Source organism: Prosopis cineraria, unplaced genomic scaffold, assembly GCF_029017545.1.
Source record: "Prosopis cineraria cultivar Desert tree isolate PC_DT_omini unplaced genomic scaffold, ASM2901754v1 PC13, whole genome shotgun sequence".
Lineage (NCBI taxonomy): Eukaryota > Viridiplantae > Streptophyta > Magnoliopsida > Fabales > Fabaceae > Prosopis > Prosopis cineraria.
In genome coordinates, this window is record NW_026555344.1 from 38,017,299 (window position 1) to 38,034,664 (window position 17,366).

General features: G+C 30.7%; 1 protein-coding gene across 2 annotated transcripts; it reads right to left on the reverse strand.

Annotated features, from left to right (window-relative positions):
* Positions 1-3,761: 3,761 nt before the first annotated feature.
* LOC129291685 (uncharacterized) lies at positions 3,762-10,065 on the reverse strand. 2 transcript variants are annotated; one of them, XM_054929165.1, is made up of 6 exons: positions 9,828-10,065; positions 8,102-8,358; positions 7,846-7,992; positions 5,449-5,737; positions 4,965-5,090; positions 3,762-4,686 (listed from the first exon to the last, which is right to left on the reverse strand). In XM_054929165.1, the coding sequence occupies exons 1-6, from the start codon at positions 9,913-9,915 to the stop codon at positions 3,932-3,934; spliced, it is 1,662 nt and encodes a 553-aa protein (XP_054785140.1). In that variant the 5' UTR covers positions 9,916-10,065; the 3' UTR covers positions 3,762-3,931. The 2 variants fall into 2 exon arrangements, with proteins under 2 accessions (XP_054785140.1, XP_054785141.1); XM_054929166.1 differs by having other exon boundaries at positions 8,102-8,392; positions 9,828-9,975.
* Between the last annotated feature and the right edge of the window lie 7,301 nt (positions 10,066-17,366).

Below are 17,366 nucleotides of genomic sequence, written 5' to 3' on the forward strand. Positions count from 1 at the left end.
TTTCTCCTACCTTATGTAGGGCTGAGCTGGAGAATTTAGTTAAAAAAAATTAATAACAAAACTTACAAACTCAAGTCTAAAAGTCCTACAAAATAAGGCTTGGCTTGGAGCCCTTTTCTACTTTTTTTAATTTAGCATTTTATCTATATAAATTAAGAAAAATGATAATAAAAAATTTTTAAATAATGTAAATGACAATCTGATCTCTCAAAATATCATAATATCAATAAAGTTTTTAAATATTTTTTTATTCATAACTTTTTTAAGGAAAAGATTATTTTATCTTTATTGACAAATTGTGATTTCTTGTTCAATTTTGGGATTCTTTGAAAAAAACGTTGTGATTCTTTAAACAAAAATTATGAATAGAATTTGTTATTTTGAAAATTTATTCTTTAATAATAGAAATTACACAAGATAAATTATATTTTTTATTCAATTCTTACGATTCACAAAATAAAAGTTATTATTTTTTAAACAAAAATTGCAATTGGAGATTATTTTTTAATAATAGAAATTATATTTAACAAGTTGTAATTTTTTGTTCAACTCTTACGATTTACAGAACTAAAGTTGTGATTTCTTGGACAAAAATTGTAATTGAATTTGTTATTTTCAGTAAGGGTAAAATAATCTTTTTTAAAAAAATTATTGACAAAAAGATTTTGAGAGACTTTATTGGTATTATGATATTTTGAGAACTCAAATTGTCATTTATATAATTCGAAAGAAAAGATCATTTTACCCATATTGATAAATTATTATTTCTTGTTTAATTTTTGCGATTCTTTGAAAAAAAAAACTTAATTCTTTAAACAAAAGTTGTGAATAGAGTTTGTTATTTTGAGAACTTATTTTTTAATAATAGAAATTATATATGACAAATTATAATTTTTTATTTAATTTTTTGTGATTCGCAAAATAAAATTTTTTATTCCTTAAACAAAAATTATGATTGAGATTTATTTTTCAATAATAGAAATTACATTCAATAAGTTATAATTTTTTTTTAACTCTTGCAATTTACAAAAGAAAAGTTATGATTCCTTAAAAAAAGTTGTAATTGAGTTTTGTTATTTTCAATAAAGATAAAATAATTTTTTTTAAAAAAAGTTATTGATAAAGAGATCCTTAGAAATTTCATTAGTATTATGATATTTTGAAGAATCAAATTATTATTTATATAATTTGAAAAAATTTTATTATCAATTTTCCTATAAATTATTAATAAAATAAATAGGCGTTCAATATTGCAGGAATCAAGTGAATGTAAATTATAAATAGGCGTTCAATATATCCGATTGAGAGTTTCTTCAAGGCAAAACGATCCTCCTTCCAAGATATATAGAATCACATCCGTTCCCATTACGATGGCAATCAAAGCTTGAGGAACACACATTTCACGTTTACCTTTACGTTGTCTCTTTATATTCACCAAGCATTCACTTTTCCTTCTTCACCAGTTGCAGACAAAGCAAATCCAACTGCATTTCATCTGACTTACTCTTGTATTATAGTTCGTTTGATATTCAATATGTATATATATATATATCAATGATGATGAAGAAACTGGGAGTATAGTTTCCAGAATAATTTGATCATCATATGAAAGGTAAGTTTTAATTTTCACGAGATTGTAGTTGGTTGCTTCAATACTATCTGCCTTCAAAAGAATGATCGTGTTGCCTGGTTTGTGACAAAAGCTCACCATCACCTTCACTGTCCTGTAACACATCTTCAGCGTCCCAAAGCTTTACACGAGAATTTGTGTGGTGGAAATTCTTAACGTAAATCATGTCACTTGCACTTCAAGTTCATCTTATGAATTTTACACTGTCTCTGATCAAATTTTTTAAGTGTTGCAAAGACTATGTTTGTGAAACTGAGCCAGAGTAACATTAATTTTACCCCCAACTAAACCATAATTAGAATTTAGAACATTGTATCATGCTGGTCCTTTGGATTAGTTGTGTTTGGGTGGGCATTTATATAAATTGATTAATTGCATAAATCATTGTTCCTTAATCCTCAATTCTTTTCTTCTCTCTCTCTCTCTCTCTCATGATTTAAACTTCAATACACGTTCATGGATGACTCTGGGAAAATTTCAGTTATGTTCTTCAATCAGTTTGCAACAGAATTGGTTCAATCATCATGACCCTTTCACACACCGAGTACGAACCTTTTCCAGGTGCATTCTATGTTTTAACTCATAGTTATCCATTTATTGTGGATTAAACTTCACACCTTTAATTTTCTAATTAGGAAGGCCAATTGTACATGACTACTCAATAAAACAAGTCCATAAAATCCCATAAACTATGGTATTCTTCTGCTGATAGAATTCCAATCTGCTGAGAAAAATTTAGTGCATGTTTGGATACATCATAAATCAATTGAAAAGGTTAAAATCATAATTTTATAATAATATATCCAAGCAATAAAACAAAAGATTCTCCCATGTTTACATTGCATGAGCATTAATTTTACACTTAAATAATAAAAGTTGTCTCACGGTTTTTTTATTTATTAAAATGAATAGGATTTGTAAGAACTGAAGGAAAAATTTCAATACAAATTACCAAGTTGAGATTAGCAATTTATATTAAAAAATAATTCCATCCAGATAAGAACACTACTTTAAAATAAAATTATCCATACGCATTTAGAGCCCATTTGTTTAAAAATTAAAAATAAATAATTTTTAAATAATTTAAAGATTTTATAAAAAGTAGATATTATTTTATATTTGATGACTACAATAAAAAATGGTTATAATTTATGCCTCATTTGATATAGGAAATTGTTTTTAGTGAAAATGCAGTTTAAAAGTGTGTTTGGTGTGCACATAAAAGTGTTAATTTATTTTAATCAATAATTATATTTACAACGTAAAATTATAAATATGTCCTCACCCCCCAAAAACACAGCCCCAACTCGTCGTGCTTGTTGATTGTTATTGCCGGATGTCACACTCACCATGCAAAAGGCAAAGTTTGCCAGAAAATACAATGAAAGCTGAAAACATTATTATCAAATCGAAAAGCGAGAAGAGGTGAAATAGGCAGGGGAAAGTGTGCATTTTAACAAGTCCAACATCATCATCGGAGGAGCTTTTGAAGTTGAATATTGTAAACAATGCTCCAGAGCATTGGTCCAAACAGAAACAATCACTAATAATCTCTCTCTCTCTCTCTCTCTCTCTCTCTCTCTCTCTCTCTCTCTCACCCACCTCTGCGTTTCCGATCTAGTAATCTCTCCTCCACCTTGGGGATTTTGTTAGACATTACTTAGAACCAAAAGTCAAACAAAATAAAAATTGCGAGCAGAAATCAAAGGGAAAATCAAACCAAAAATCAAAAATAATCACCACTATCGATCATCGTCCCCTATCAATAACAAGGAGAGATAGTGATTGGGCCAAATTGCCAAACTTGAGGGTACGATAGAAGCGGAACTAGTTCCGGGTTGGGTAGGGAAGCAAGTTGCATCATTTTTTATGAAAATGACTTCCACAAAGAAGCCAGCTCAAGCGCACCAAACATGTTAAATTTAAAATTTCACTTTCGCTTTCACTTCCTTGCTTTCATTTCACTCCTACCGAACGAACCATTAATTATTTTTAAATTTTATAATATTTTCCTTGATTTATTTATTATAAACATAATTTATTATTTAGTTATTTTAAAATTTTATAATATCTTTATGTATTTCACATTTTAAAATATTATCTCTCTTATTTAATCAACAATGGACCAAAATGGAACATAATAATTGATAAAGCTTGCCAAATTAACACAAGAATTTCATGCAACACTTAATGTTTAGGCTTAACACATCCGAAATATCGTTTTATATAACTAAGGTTAAGATATATTTGTGGGCTCTATGTGCACGAAACTAAATACCCACCTTCCAGCAATCCCTTATCTCATTCAATCCATTTAACTATAGGAGTGCGATTCTCTTCTACCAATTCACACAAAGTGCTTATTCTATTTTCAACCTGTGCAACCTCAGCCTTGGCAGCTGCTAAACCATGCTCCATGCTAGCAATCTCTTGGTTAAGATCTTCTGCCTTTGCGCACAGTGTCTTCAACTCTGAAGTGGCATTGTCTATAGCTGACTGAGTCTCCCAAGCCTCACTCACCTGCAAGCGCATCTCATCAATGAACCCAGCATCAAAGCCAAAAGTCTCAAGCTCTCCAAGCACAACTTCAATCTCGCTCATTTTCGGCGCGTCCAACGTGCTGGGAGATGTAGTTGAAAGTAGTTGAAGGAGATTGGATAAAGAGCAAAACATCCAACGGATAAAGGTCTTCCTTCTATCAGACCTAATGATCATTAGGTTGGGATATTTGTTGAAGGCTATCTCCATTAGTTTGGTGGCTTTATCGTCTAGTTCACACAACACAGCCACACTTTTTGCCACGTTTGTGGACACATTTGCAGAAGCTCTTGTAACAGCAGGGGAAGGTAAGATGAGCTGCAGGATCTCCCCAACATTGACGTAAGTGTCTTCCTCTAAAGAGTCTCCAGATGTCGAGGCACGGACAGGAAGTGATTGAATTCGTGAAAAGAGAAAACTACCATTAGCCAGAGTCTCGTCATTCCGTGTTTCAGGGAGTCGAGATATCTGAGGGCTCACTTCCCCTTGTAGATCTCCCTCAATTTGAGGTCTGGCATCTGCACAAACATAAGAAAAGTATATTGCTAGCAGAGGCAAAATTCAGCATGAATCTTAAAATAAGAGCATGAATAACCAACTAAAGTTGGCACGAGTGATAAGGACTCTCATTATTTAAGCAAGTAGTTGAGGGTTTGAATCTCAATCCTTATGCATGTAGCAATTTAGTTAGTATAGGTCTAATGTTTGCCTTCTAGACCTCGAGGGAGATAATCTCAACTGTTGGCAAAGTCTACTTCTTATGTTATAATAATACTAATAATAAGAGCATGAATACCTCCAGTAGCGTAAGAGGAGTTGATATGAAAGTCAGGTTGAGCACAATCCAAGGGATCTTGTTCCAATTCATTAGCCCCAGAGGTGGCCCCTATTTCAGTCCCCTCCTGAACTGGAGCACCCAAGTCTGAAGTGAGAGAAAAATGCCTTAGCACAAGAATGAAATCATGGAAACAAGAATAGAGATGCCTCTTCTTCTCCACTTAAGAGAAAATACAGCCTAGACACGTTCAAATACACACATTCACACAGAGACAGAGAGAGTCACATGCAAGGAGCGATCTATGTTGGGCTTTTAAATGCCAAAAAAATAAAATTGTAGCGATCAAAATTCCTTGTGTTTAAAATTTCGTATTATTTCAAGTACCAGCATCCACACGTTGACATTTTGGGTTGCCCAGTTAATCCACGCTTTGCATATTAAGCCCTTTCTATGTGACTGTAATGGTTAATGTGCGGGTCTATGTTGGGCTTACTCAACTTACCTAAGCGCTTCCCTCTTCTCCTGACCAAAGCCTCACTAAGGCTTGGATCCCTAGCCTCATCTAAACTTCGAAGTTCATATTCACCATTCTCAGAACAAGTTAGCTGCTCCAAATCTTGAATTAATTCTCCTGAAGATGGCATTGGGGGTGGGACATTCATGCTTCCCATTCCAGAGTCAATGGTCCCCTCATTTCTGTCTCGGAATGCATTGACATTATTGCTAGAAGGCTTGGAGTTCATCTCCTTCAGAGAATCCAATCTATCAACAATGCTCTGCACTCGACATACCTGAAGAAAGGTGGTAAAACTAACGTTCAGGCTTTTGAAGCCAATGAGTACAATCTTGATGCCATATGAAAGCCTCAAAGAGGAACCTACTACACTTTTATGAAGCGGTATTTGAAAGGTAATGCATTTTACCACAGAAAAAGAATATCAAATTCACATCTATTCACAAAATTCTAAGAAAAAATGCATCCCCATATTCCACAAATACAGGATAAAATAAATAAAATGACGATAAATTATCCAGAAAAGAAACCTACAGGCTGTCCATGCATTTTGACACTCAACACATGTCGTAAAACTTATAAAACTTATGACAAATTTGATATCTATTTACTGGCATCTATTAGGAAAAGAGGGGTGAGCAGATGGAGGCCAGAGGGAATACTTAATTGGATAGAAAGCAGTGGAACATGATTATATTGAAAGAAACATTAGAACTCCAACCTTATTATAGTATAGTACCCTACAGTGGTTAGTCTGAAAGAAAAAGTGGATCTATTGTATTGAAAGAAACCTTACCAACCTTATTAAAACTTTGGTCAAAAAGATGAATATAAGATTGAAAGAGTTAAGGAAGGCAGTATAAGGCAGTGACATTGCATTGACATCCATATCATTGCCCAATTTGAATCCTTAACTGAACTCAAGAGAGAAACAATTGATTCTCTGGACCATTTTAACTCGTCAGTGCGATACAGAATGATTAAACCTGCAAAGAACTTAAAACCAAAACCGCACTACCAGAAATGAAAAAAGCAAATCATGAATGATCAATTAGTTCATAAAGCTTCATCCCAAAAGAATAAAAATTTTTCAGGACCATTGCATGAATTTTGTTACTGTATCAAACCTAAATAATAGTAATCTAATACTATCTAATACTGATATGATATAAATAGATCTGTCTTTTCTGTATGCCCTTCCTGCGAGTGGTTCTTGGTGAATAACTCAAAAGAGAATGCTGAGTCTTTGGTAAATGTGAAGATGTTTCCAAAGCTTAATATGAGAGAATTGCAGTAGCATTAGCAATAGCATTTCCAAAGCAATAGCATTTTCATAAAAGTGAATCTTCATTAAGCATCTAAGCTAAACAATATATATAAATATATTCCTACAGCATTTGAATGGATAAAACATTGAAAAAAAATTCACAACACAGCAATAAGAAGCAAACAAAAACTAAAACAAGGAAAGAAAGGGGGACGTATAATTTTTAATTAATTTAAAAATCCTAATTCAAATGAATCTTACTAACTATATGAGTGAGAATAAATGTCTCTAAACTAACAAAGGTTAGTCTAGTTGGTAAAGATTTGAACTATAACTCACAAGGCCATGGGATCAAATCTCACTACTAATGTGAGGACCTTGTTAGTGGGAAATCTATAAGCACTCTTTGAGCTTGGAGGCATGTTCTGGCTCTGGTAAGTCCTTAAAACCCAACTCCCCTCAACTTTCTTTTATCAAAAAATAAATAAATGTCTCCAAGTTATTCCTCAATAACCACGTTAACAATTCTATCACAAAGAAAAAAAATGAAAGAACTTGGGTGAAGCATTCAAATCATCCCAAGAAAATAACAGGAAAAGAAAAGAAAAGAAAAGGAAAGGAAAAGCAATGATTATCCATGATTAGAATTTTTAACAACTGTTATTTGCAATGAGACCAAAAAACAGTAAAAGAATATCAAAGAAAACACTTATGGAAGCTATTGAACAAGACTTACTAGTCAATAACATTCCTAAAAGCTTGGTTAATAATAAAGTATAATAGCCAACTCCACCTAATAGAATAAGGATTGTTGTTGTTGTTGTGTTAGTTGCAACGTATTTGCAGCATCATCAAAATTCATCTAAAAGACACCGAGAAGTATGTTGCATCATAGTGGAAATTACTTCATAGAATACATATCATATAATCACGTTCTGCTTTATTTTTTTCTCACCTAATCAGCATTCTGCTTTAATAATTGAAACACTAATATCAACAGATGTCATGAATCATGATTCATGACTTATGCTTTGTCAAAATAAGGATTGCATGAAAATGCCATGAACAACAAATAAAACATTACAACTTCATATTAGTCTAGACACCATAAACACTACCTCAGCTTTTCTCTGCAGCCTTGCTTCACCTTCAGCCTGAATAGAATCCAGTTTCAGCAATTGCCTCATAAGCAACTCAGACAAGGTAAGAAATTCATTCTCTGCAACATCGGTTCCCCATTTCACAGCTACCTCTATGGCAGCCATCTGCAAGTTTGAAATGAGACCAATGATCATTCTCTATCTGACATGTTTTTAATTATTCTAACCTAATATGCTTCTTCAGCAAGCAGTCATATAGGAAGCAAGGGCTCACCCTCTCAGAGAGCTGATCCACCACCGTTCTAACTCCAGCAACAGCTTCAAGAGCTCCTGACATATCGAACACTTTCCTGGTTTCCTCAAGTTTCCTCCCTTTGCTAGCAGGGTCCTCAAAAAGAAATAACTCTGAATTGTCCTTAACACCTTCCAAGTGCAAATGCTCTCTATCCTGCTTTTCTTTTCCTCGGAAGATGAGTATTTGCTCTTTAGGCTCTAAACCCATATTGTGTGCAAGCAGTCTCTTAACATCCCCTGTTATTGAAGATCCAATTAAGGCCAATATGCACTGAAAAGGACAATATATTCAATATCTCAAGCTTCTTCTACCAAATGTTCCTAGTTTTCTAGATAGATTCTAGATAAAGAAATCGTCAATATCATGTTGCAGGGTGAAACGTATGCTCTAGATAGGGGGAAATATTATGAAAATAAATCAGGCTAAATTTCTCAGCAACTACTTTATTCATGAACTTTCAAGCTTCGTTCTATGTATTTTGCATCTAATTCATCAATTTCAATTCTGTCAACTTTGTCCTAACATTTTCTCACAATATAAAATATTCTCCAACTCAATATACAAAATTAGCATTCTGAAACATATGTTATGGATTTTTTCACATTGACATATAGTTCAATGAACATCTCCTACCAAACTGCTTGGTGCCATATTAACTATTCACTTTGGTCCTTATTATAGAGCGCCTCATAAAAGCATTTTTTGGTCCTTAATACAAGACACTTATAGCATATTAATTATGCTTTTTCAATATTACCCCCATTTGAACTCATTAATTATGAGAGAGAATATAATGCAAATTTGAAAATTATCATTTAAATGGAGATAAAATTGAAAGTTTATTCTATTTTCAAAAAAAGTTAAAGACTTATCCACCTCTCTTTAGTTTCGGTAAGGTAGTTAGAGGTGCCTTATAATAGAGATTGAAAGGAGTATTATATTAATTCCACTAACCAACATGTATATATGATGAGAAGATATGCATTCACCACATAAAAACAAATCCAGTCCCAACTCCTGGAAGTTCCAACAACTTTCCTGATGAGCAAATCATAAGAGTCCAATTTTAGATGCGTTGCTACCTTGCATTAGGATTCGCCTAAACTAGAAACACAGAATAACCAAACTGCTGGTGAACTAATCAGATTCAGCTTTTCCCTGTTAACTTCGTGAATTTGGCTTATCACATCTGTGTAGTAAACGAGCTTGATCAACAGATTAATCTTATTTAATTGAGTTTATGCTCCGGCTCATTAATTTCAAAACTTGGTTAGTAAAGTCTAATTTTTTTCCATATTTTCAGTATTTATATATAGATTTTAGTAAGGATCATAAAAAAAAAATGACAGTTTACGCATCTAGGTTGTATGTATGCAGTACAAATTTATAATTTTAGTTGTTTTAGCAGACATTTTTTGAAAAATTGTACATAAGTATAAATTACATTTATGATTATCAGTATATCTTTCGGGCTCAGCCCGTTGAAGGAACTAAAAATGACGGCCATTGTTGGATTGATTAAGTCTGCGGAGCTCGAAATTTGCCTCAGTAGGTTTTTTTAGGCCAATCCCCTCACCTTTTTTTTTTTAATAAACAAGCTTGGTTATAACTAGCCTGGACTTGATTGGTCTACAGTCATAACATAATGACTTCAAATGCAGAAGCAACCCAAGGGGAACCGTAACTAGAGAGAAAAAAAACGTACCGAAAGTAGATTCAGCAGGGAGAGAGACCTCGTATGGTGAGGAATTATGATAGATAGTGATCTTGATGATGCGCCCACTGGTACTCATATCGTAATGACTCTCGTCGTTCTGCAGCGTCAGCGGGGCGACGATTGGAATCAATTGAAGCTATAAAACATAAAACTTGGGGTTCCTCAAAGCTTCAACAGCGATCAAGCAAGGTAGTAGATTGAGTTTTCGAGATTGTCATATCGGACTGCAATTTCGTTTAGTATTATATAGACACGCACGCAAAGAAGAACAAAAGCTGATTTATCTTTTTACTTAAATGAGAAAAAGTTTAATATTACTCACTTTTAACTCTAAATTCAAAATTCAATTATAAAATTCGTTATTAGAATCATCAGACCAAATAATTTAAAATGCAAAATAAATTAAACCACCACAAGTATGGCAATGTGCAAATAATGGATTTAAGTTTAGATGTTGTAGATTTTATATATTATTTTTGTTATTCTGTATTCCCTCATATGCATAGTGCAAACAAACAGGACAAAAGCAACCGAAGACTTAGAGGACAAGTAGGCTTGAGAAAGAACATCGAAGCTACCAAGGGTGTGGTGTGGTTGCATCGTGGTTGCACAAAATATATATATATATATATATATATATTCTCTTTTTTTTAAAATATAAGATATTTTAAATTAAATCTCACCTCTCAATAAATTAGTTATCTATTTTTTAACTGATCTTATCTTTTAATATTTATCTTCATTAAACACTCTGCAATAAATATAAAATCATTATTAATAAGGATACTTTAAAAAAAGGTAATGATTACACTTCAAAAGATTAAAAATGCCTTATATTTTTTAATATCTAACTCTTTAAAAAATAATTTATATTTTTTAATGAAGAGAGTGTATATATATATATATATATATTCTATACATTGCTAAATACTAATTACTTCCTTCAAACTTTAAAATATATATATATATATATATATATTAATAGAAAAGAGGCCCTTTTCACCACCACCACCATATATTAGAAAGTTTGTTTGATCTCATTTATAAATCAAAGTGTGCCTTTTTAAGTAATATTAAAAAAATATTTTTAAAATTATCTTTTATAAAAAAAGTAACATGACATCATATTTTGTATTTGTTATGTAAGGACATATTTAAAATTCTACACTTTTTATTCCTTATACTTTTTTTACATTGATATTGATGAGGTTAATAGAAATTATTTATAAAAAGAACTGAAGAAGCACTAGTCATACTCTACTCTTCATCCCAATGCACTCAATCACAAGCCACAAACTTGCCTTTATCCCCCAAATCATCCGACAACACAATAGATAAAGAAGTTGGTGTTGAATTATTATGTATAAGTAAATGTAAAAATATAATTTTATGACTTTTGATTTAGTATATTTTGCAATGCGCATGTTTTAACATTCAAACTAATTTGACAATGTTTACTTGGTTATTAACAATTTTAAAAGAAAAAATTAGTTTTTGTGTGTGCGCATGCGTGCACGTTTTTTGATCTTTCCTTCTCACATGATCCTATAATGAGTTTTACATTGGGAAGTCTCAGAAATGGCCCCTATCTAATCTTTCCTTCTCACATGATCCTATAACAAGTCTTACATTGGAGAGTCTCATAAGTGGAGTGAGGTTTATAAATTTAAGAGACTCTCCCACTCAACATATTAGTCTTTTGGGATGGGCTCTTTTTTTAAGCTTGTGCTTGTTACATTAGTGTTTTTATTGAGAAATCAGTGTCACAAAAAAGAGCTGTCTACGAAAGGTTATGACCGCCAAGAGGCTAAGTGAAATGCCGTAGAATGAAGTTGTCAAGTAGATTGACTCTTGACCGGGCGGCATTGTAACAAATCTCACATCGAAAAGCCTCACAAGTAGAATAGAGTTTATAAATTCAATGAGCTTTTCCACCCAACATGTAACACACCAAAATTTTTTTTTTTAATAATTTAACTCAACCATAGTTGGGTTACAGCTACTCAACACATTTTTATATCAATAATTTCGATATAAAATATTTTATAATTGGCTTCAACTCACACACTATAACATTTCAGATAAATTTTTTTACCTCCTACATGCCATTAGGCTAAATCACATTTGTCCATCCTTATACTCCCAACAAGTAAAATAAGCAATTTAGTCAATTTTCAACACAAGCCAGTTATTTGGCCTTATAATCATGACATTTTAACCAATCCAAAGTAAACCAAATATTAAAATTACAGTCATCCAAATTGTACCAAAAATAGAAATAGTTTGAAAGGCATGATTACATTTATATATTCATATAATTAACAATAAACATAAAAAAGTCCTAATATTGGCAATATAACACATTATAAATCATAAATTAAATACCCAAAAGAGACAGTGGATTTATACCACTAAGCCTCAGGGACTCCTCCACGTGTCACTCGTGGCTCTTCTCCTGAAAATTGTTAACCACATAATGAGACTCAAAAGTCCCAGTAACCAAAGCCAATTTATGATAGTGTATACAAACAGTTAAGTGTGTGTTTACTAAGTGAGAATTAAAAATAATATAATTCCAATAAATATAAGAAATAATACAATACACACAAACAACCATCCTTATATCCCTCCATTAACCTCGAGCCGTAGCCCTCACTCGGTGCTAAATTACCCGGCCAAAGGTAGATTAGTCCGAGCCCTTACAAGCCACCTATTGAGCTCCAATAGGGGCGTACCACGTGGCACATAAATACAACAATAATAGCAAGTCTCCCAACACCTCCCACAATAATTAAACAAATTCATAATAATATTGCACAATTATACAATATTACAAAATTCATAATTTTCTCAATAATCACCCAATTAACAAGAAGTAACACTAATCATAAATTAAAAGCATGGTTACCTTGTGGCTTTTTCAATAAATTATTCCTTAAAATTTCTCTCTCTCCACAATCTTCACCAGTAATACAATCTACAAATAACATATTATTTATAAATATTAGTTTTAATTTTTGAAACTAATAAAATAATTCTAATAATAGAATTAAAAATATAACATAATTCCTAATCTCAATCTTAATACAAATCTATAGTTAATACTATTAAGTAAAATTTTTAACTCCTCTTTTAATTATCAATAAACATTAATAATCTAAAAATCAAATTTTAAACTAATTTCTATTATCAAAATTTTCTTTTTATTTTATAAATTCGTACCTAAAATACCCAAAAATTAAAAATTGAGTCTCTAGCTTAGAATCATAATCCTATAACCATAATAATTCATTTCTCATCCCAAATAATCATCTAAACCTCAATAAATCAACATATATTTTCAGATCTAGTTTAGAATTTGATCCATAAGCCACAGATTCAAAGATCATCAATAAATTTATACTCTAGAACATTTATTATACTACTGACAACCTCAAAAATCATATTTATTCAACATAAATTCATCCCTCTTCCAGATCTTAAATTTTCTACCACTACAAACTCAGAAACTAAATAAGAAGGATGACTAAGAAAAATTTTTAGAACACTTACTTAGTCTTGAAAAGCTTAAAATCACACCCTAAATATCCTATTAAAAACTCTTACCTTAAAAATTTAGATATTTCGCACCGGCAACTCGCTTCTCTCCGCCCCAGCTCGCGCGCAGAATGAATGAGGAAATGAAGGAAGGTGAGTTTTTATAAAAATTCAGTGGGTTCCACCTTTTTTTTTAATTATTTTCTCTCTCTTCTTCTTCTTTTCTTTTTATTATTATTTTATTATTGTTACTGTTGAGGCGGCGGACGAAGCAAATTCATTTTCTTCTTCTTCTTCCTTTCTTTTCCTTTCTTTCTTTTTATTATTATAATAATAATAATTTAATAATATTTTATTTTTTTATTTATTATTATTATTTTTTTTATTTTTTATTTTTTTTGCATACTTTTTTTTTATAATAATAATTTAATAATACTTTTCAAAATTTTTATTAACCCAAATTAACTATTAAAATTTAAATTGGGATGTTACACAACAAGCTAGTTTCTTGGAATAATCTCTCCATTTGAACTTGTGCTCGTCACTGATTTCCATCTTGTCTATTATTACTACAAGTAAAATTAGGACCCTTAAACTCAAGACCAATGAGCCTTATTAAACTCATGATTTTTTATGGTTAGGTTTTAAGAAAAAAACGAAATTAAAAAGGTGATAGGTTTAATTAATTTTAACAATATCGATGGACTAGATTCTTGAACGTGTGAAAACTGAATTTGATTAAATTTGTCATCCGGAGAAAGGAAGGGAGATGGAATCTAAATGATGTGGGGAGCATAACAAACCATCAAAAAGAAATAAAATGTGAGAAATTACTCCTTTAGTCTTATTTATAAAATAAAAAAAATTTATTAATCCTATTTATAAGTTATATCATTAAATTTTTATTATGAATTTTTATTTTTATCCTCTATTAAATATTTAAAAAAATATATTATTAAAGTATTTATATTTAATAGGATAAAGTTAAAAACTTATTAAATTTTAAAACATGGTTAATAAATTTTAAATTTTTTTATACTAATAAAATATATTAAAAATAATTTATAAATAAAATTAAAAAAGTAACTCTAAAAAAGTCATTTCCTATTGAAAGGAGATTGATTGACTGAGAGGCAATGATGGTGGGGCTCAGATGTAGAAAGGGTCTTGGCAGCAATGATACCTCTTCAAATGTTTCTGCAAATTCACAATAATATTTCAATTTTTAAACTTGGGCCGCAAGCCTTGTTTGTTTATTTTTCATTTTTTGGGTGAGATTTCAGTCCAGAATCTTCGACTACACATGCTGTTCAGGGATATTACCAGAATCTGAGAACAGAGTCATAGTTGGGGAAAAAGTTAATTATCGCGTGGGAGATTCCATTGATGCCTTCGTTTTAGTGGGTTTGAGGTGTGTAAGGGAACACCTTTCCCAGTTCAATAATGATGTGCAACTATTTGCCAAAACTAGATTTATTCCTCTTGGATATTTTAAAATTTAAAAGATAAAAATAAAATATATGAATTAAAAAATTAAAGTATATTTTTAAAATTTTAATTTCATATGAGATTTTAGTTTGATTCTTTAATCTTATAAAATATTTTTTCATTCCTTTAATATAATACCGTTAGTTTGAAATAATTATTGTTCATATTAATTATTTTTTTATTTTAAAAAATTAAACTTAATTTGCTAACCTTCGAAATTATTTTGTTAAAATTTAAAAGTTTAATGTTAAAATTTTTTATCAATAAAATTAACGGCATTAAATTTAAAGAAAATGAAAACCTTATATAAAATTACATGACTAAATGTATACTTTAATCAATTAAAAAATAATTTATTTTTGTGTATTCAAAGTATCATATTCTGTTAATTTATAGGAATAAAAATTAAAAAATAATTTATTTAATACTAAAAATTGTTTTGCCTATACATATTAAAGATAAAAATAATTACTTATTTTATCTTAAAATGTGTTATCCTTGGGATACATTTGCCATTTTTCTTTGATAATATGTGGGAAAATTTTGAAATCAAGTTAAAAAAATATACTTCATACTAAGTTCTCCCCCCGTAATTAATCAAAGAAAAAAATTCCTAAATCCATTATTAGTTGTCCTTGTGTGAATAAAAATCTAAGCAACTATGTTTATTTTGGAATATGCTACCATTATTATAAGAGTAATTTTTTAATATACATTAAAGCATTTTGTATATTAAAAATATAAATTGTATGTTTTTTTTAATTTTTCACCTCTTGCAAATTAAACTATAATTAATTTATTTTCTTTAAGAATGTTTTGCTCTATATATCATTCTAAGAAAATAAAATATATATTAACCATAGATTATTGTATATTCCTTAGTCAAGAAAAGCCTTACGAGGTCAATTGAGTTAACGCGTCTCATCAGAAAAGTTGGGTCACAGATGCTCACTTTTGACTGAAGCTCATCAAAAAATGGTGCTTGTAAAGAAGAGAAGAAAAAAGCACAGACGTATCCACAGAAAAGTGTGAAGAAGTTTTGAAATTTAAAATAAAATTATTTAAAAAGATCTATTAATTAATATATTGTCATTTATCTAATTTTATATTATTTTTTAATTTTAAAGCTACAAAATAAAGTATTAAAATTTTATTTTAACAAATAATATTACTAATTCATTTAAACTATTTTGTAATATGATTGATCTAGATAAGATTTAAAAAAATTTAATTTTAAAAAACTTCATTCAATAATAGTAATTATTTTTGATATTATCAATAATATTACATAAACAATATATGTAATTGAAAAGACCAAAGACCATTGGATCCAGTGGTGCCAAGTTGTCCATATGTGGCACTAGGTTCCAAGTTTGATCCCGCGCCTCTTCAAGCATTACGCCTACTTTTAAAATGATGTGTGCGTGTGTGAAATTGAAAAAGAGTCTAATATTCTAATATAGTACTATAAATGTTACCTTTCTAACTAAAGAATGATTTATCGATATTGAGAATGAGAGTGGTAGGTGCAGTGAAATGTGAGACAATAAGTTCTTAATAAGATGTAATTAATGTACAAAAGGATCGAGGGTCAAAAATGTTTTTGAAATACACATAAAAGATCATATATTATTTGAAATTTAATTATAAGTTATTTATATCTCTCAATTTTAAAAAATTGTTGCTTCATTACTCAAACATTAACTTACCTAACAGCTCTATTAGGTGAGTCTCACATATAAATTTTCTTAATATTTTTATTATAAAATATTGCTTGTGAATTCTATATTATTTTTTTTAATTTTCCTTCTCTCTCTGCAACTCAATACTTTCTATCTGTCCCCTTCCTCTCTTTCCTCCCTCTCTCCGACCATCGAAGTTTGCGTCTCCGACAATGAAAGATGGAAGAAACCTGCCGGTCTTCATGATCCCAATGAAGAATGAGTGACATCACACTAACATCTTCGGGTCAAACAATGATCGAAATTGAGAGAAAGATCGAGATTGCACTCTAAGGCAAAGTCGAGCTCATCCTCGATACTGAGTTCGTAGGAGCTAAGCCCAGCCTGCCCAACAATCGACGATGACATGTACACACACACACACATCCTTGTGCATTTTGACTATCTAGCTAGGAAGTATCTCTTTGATTTAACAATGATATGCAATGTTGAATAAACTAGTGACGAATAAGAACAGGAGACTAAACTTCATGTGGAAGAGTTTTGACGTTGATGAAAGTGAAGATCATGTTTACACCTACATTACTATTAACCTCTTTTTCAATAGCCTTGAAAGATGAAAAGCTATAAACATGGGAATGAGCTCCAACAGATTCATCATCCTTTCTCCTCACACACTCAGCGATCAGGGCAAGAGGTTATGTTGGAGATCCATTTTTAACCTCTTCTTCCTTTTTAATCTCTGTTCTTTTAATAAAAAATAGAGGTGAAGTGACCAAGAGAAAGGAGAAGAAGAGATGGTCGATGCTTGCATGGAGAC

What these genes read in the sequence shown, in the direction of transcription:
- LOC129291685 (XM_054929165.1), bottom strand. Translation starts at nt 9,915, where the DNA reads ATGAGTACCAGTGGGCGCATCATCAAGATCACTATCTATCATAATTCC. An exon ending in CCCTGCTGAATCTACTTTCG is followed by an intron (nt 8,359 to 9,827) that starts GTACGTTTTTTT and finishes CTTCAATAACAG; the next exon opens with GGGATGTTAAGAGACTGCTT. An exon ending in TGGATCAGCTCTCTGAGAGG is followed by an intron (nt 7,993 to 8,101) that starts GTGAGCCCTTGC and finishes TCAAACTTGCAG; the next exon opens with ATGGCTGCCATAGAGGTAGC.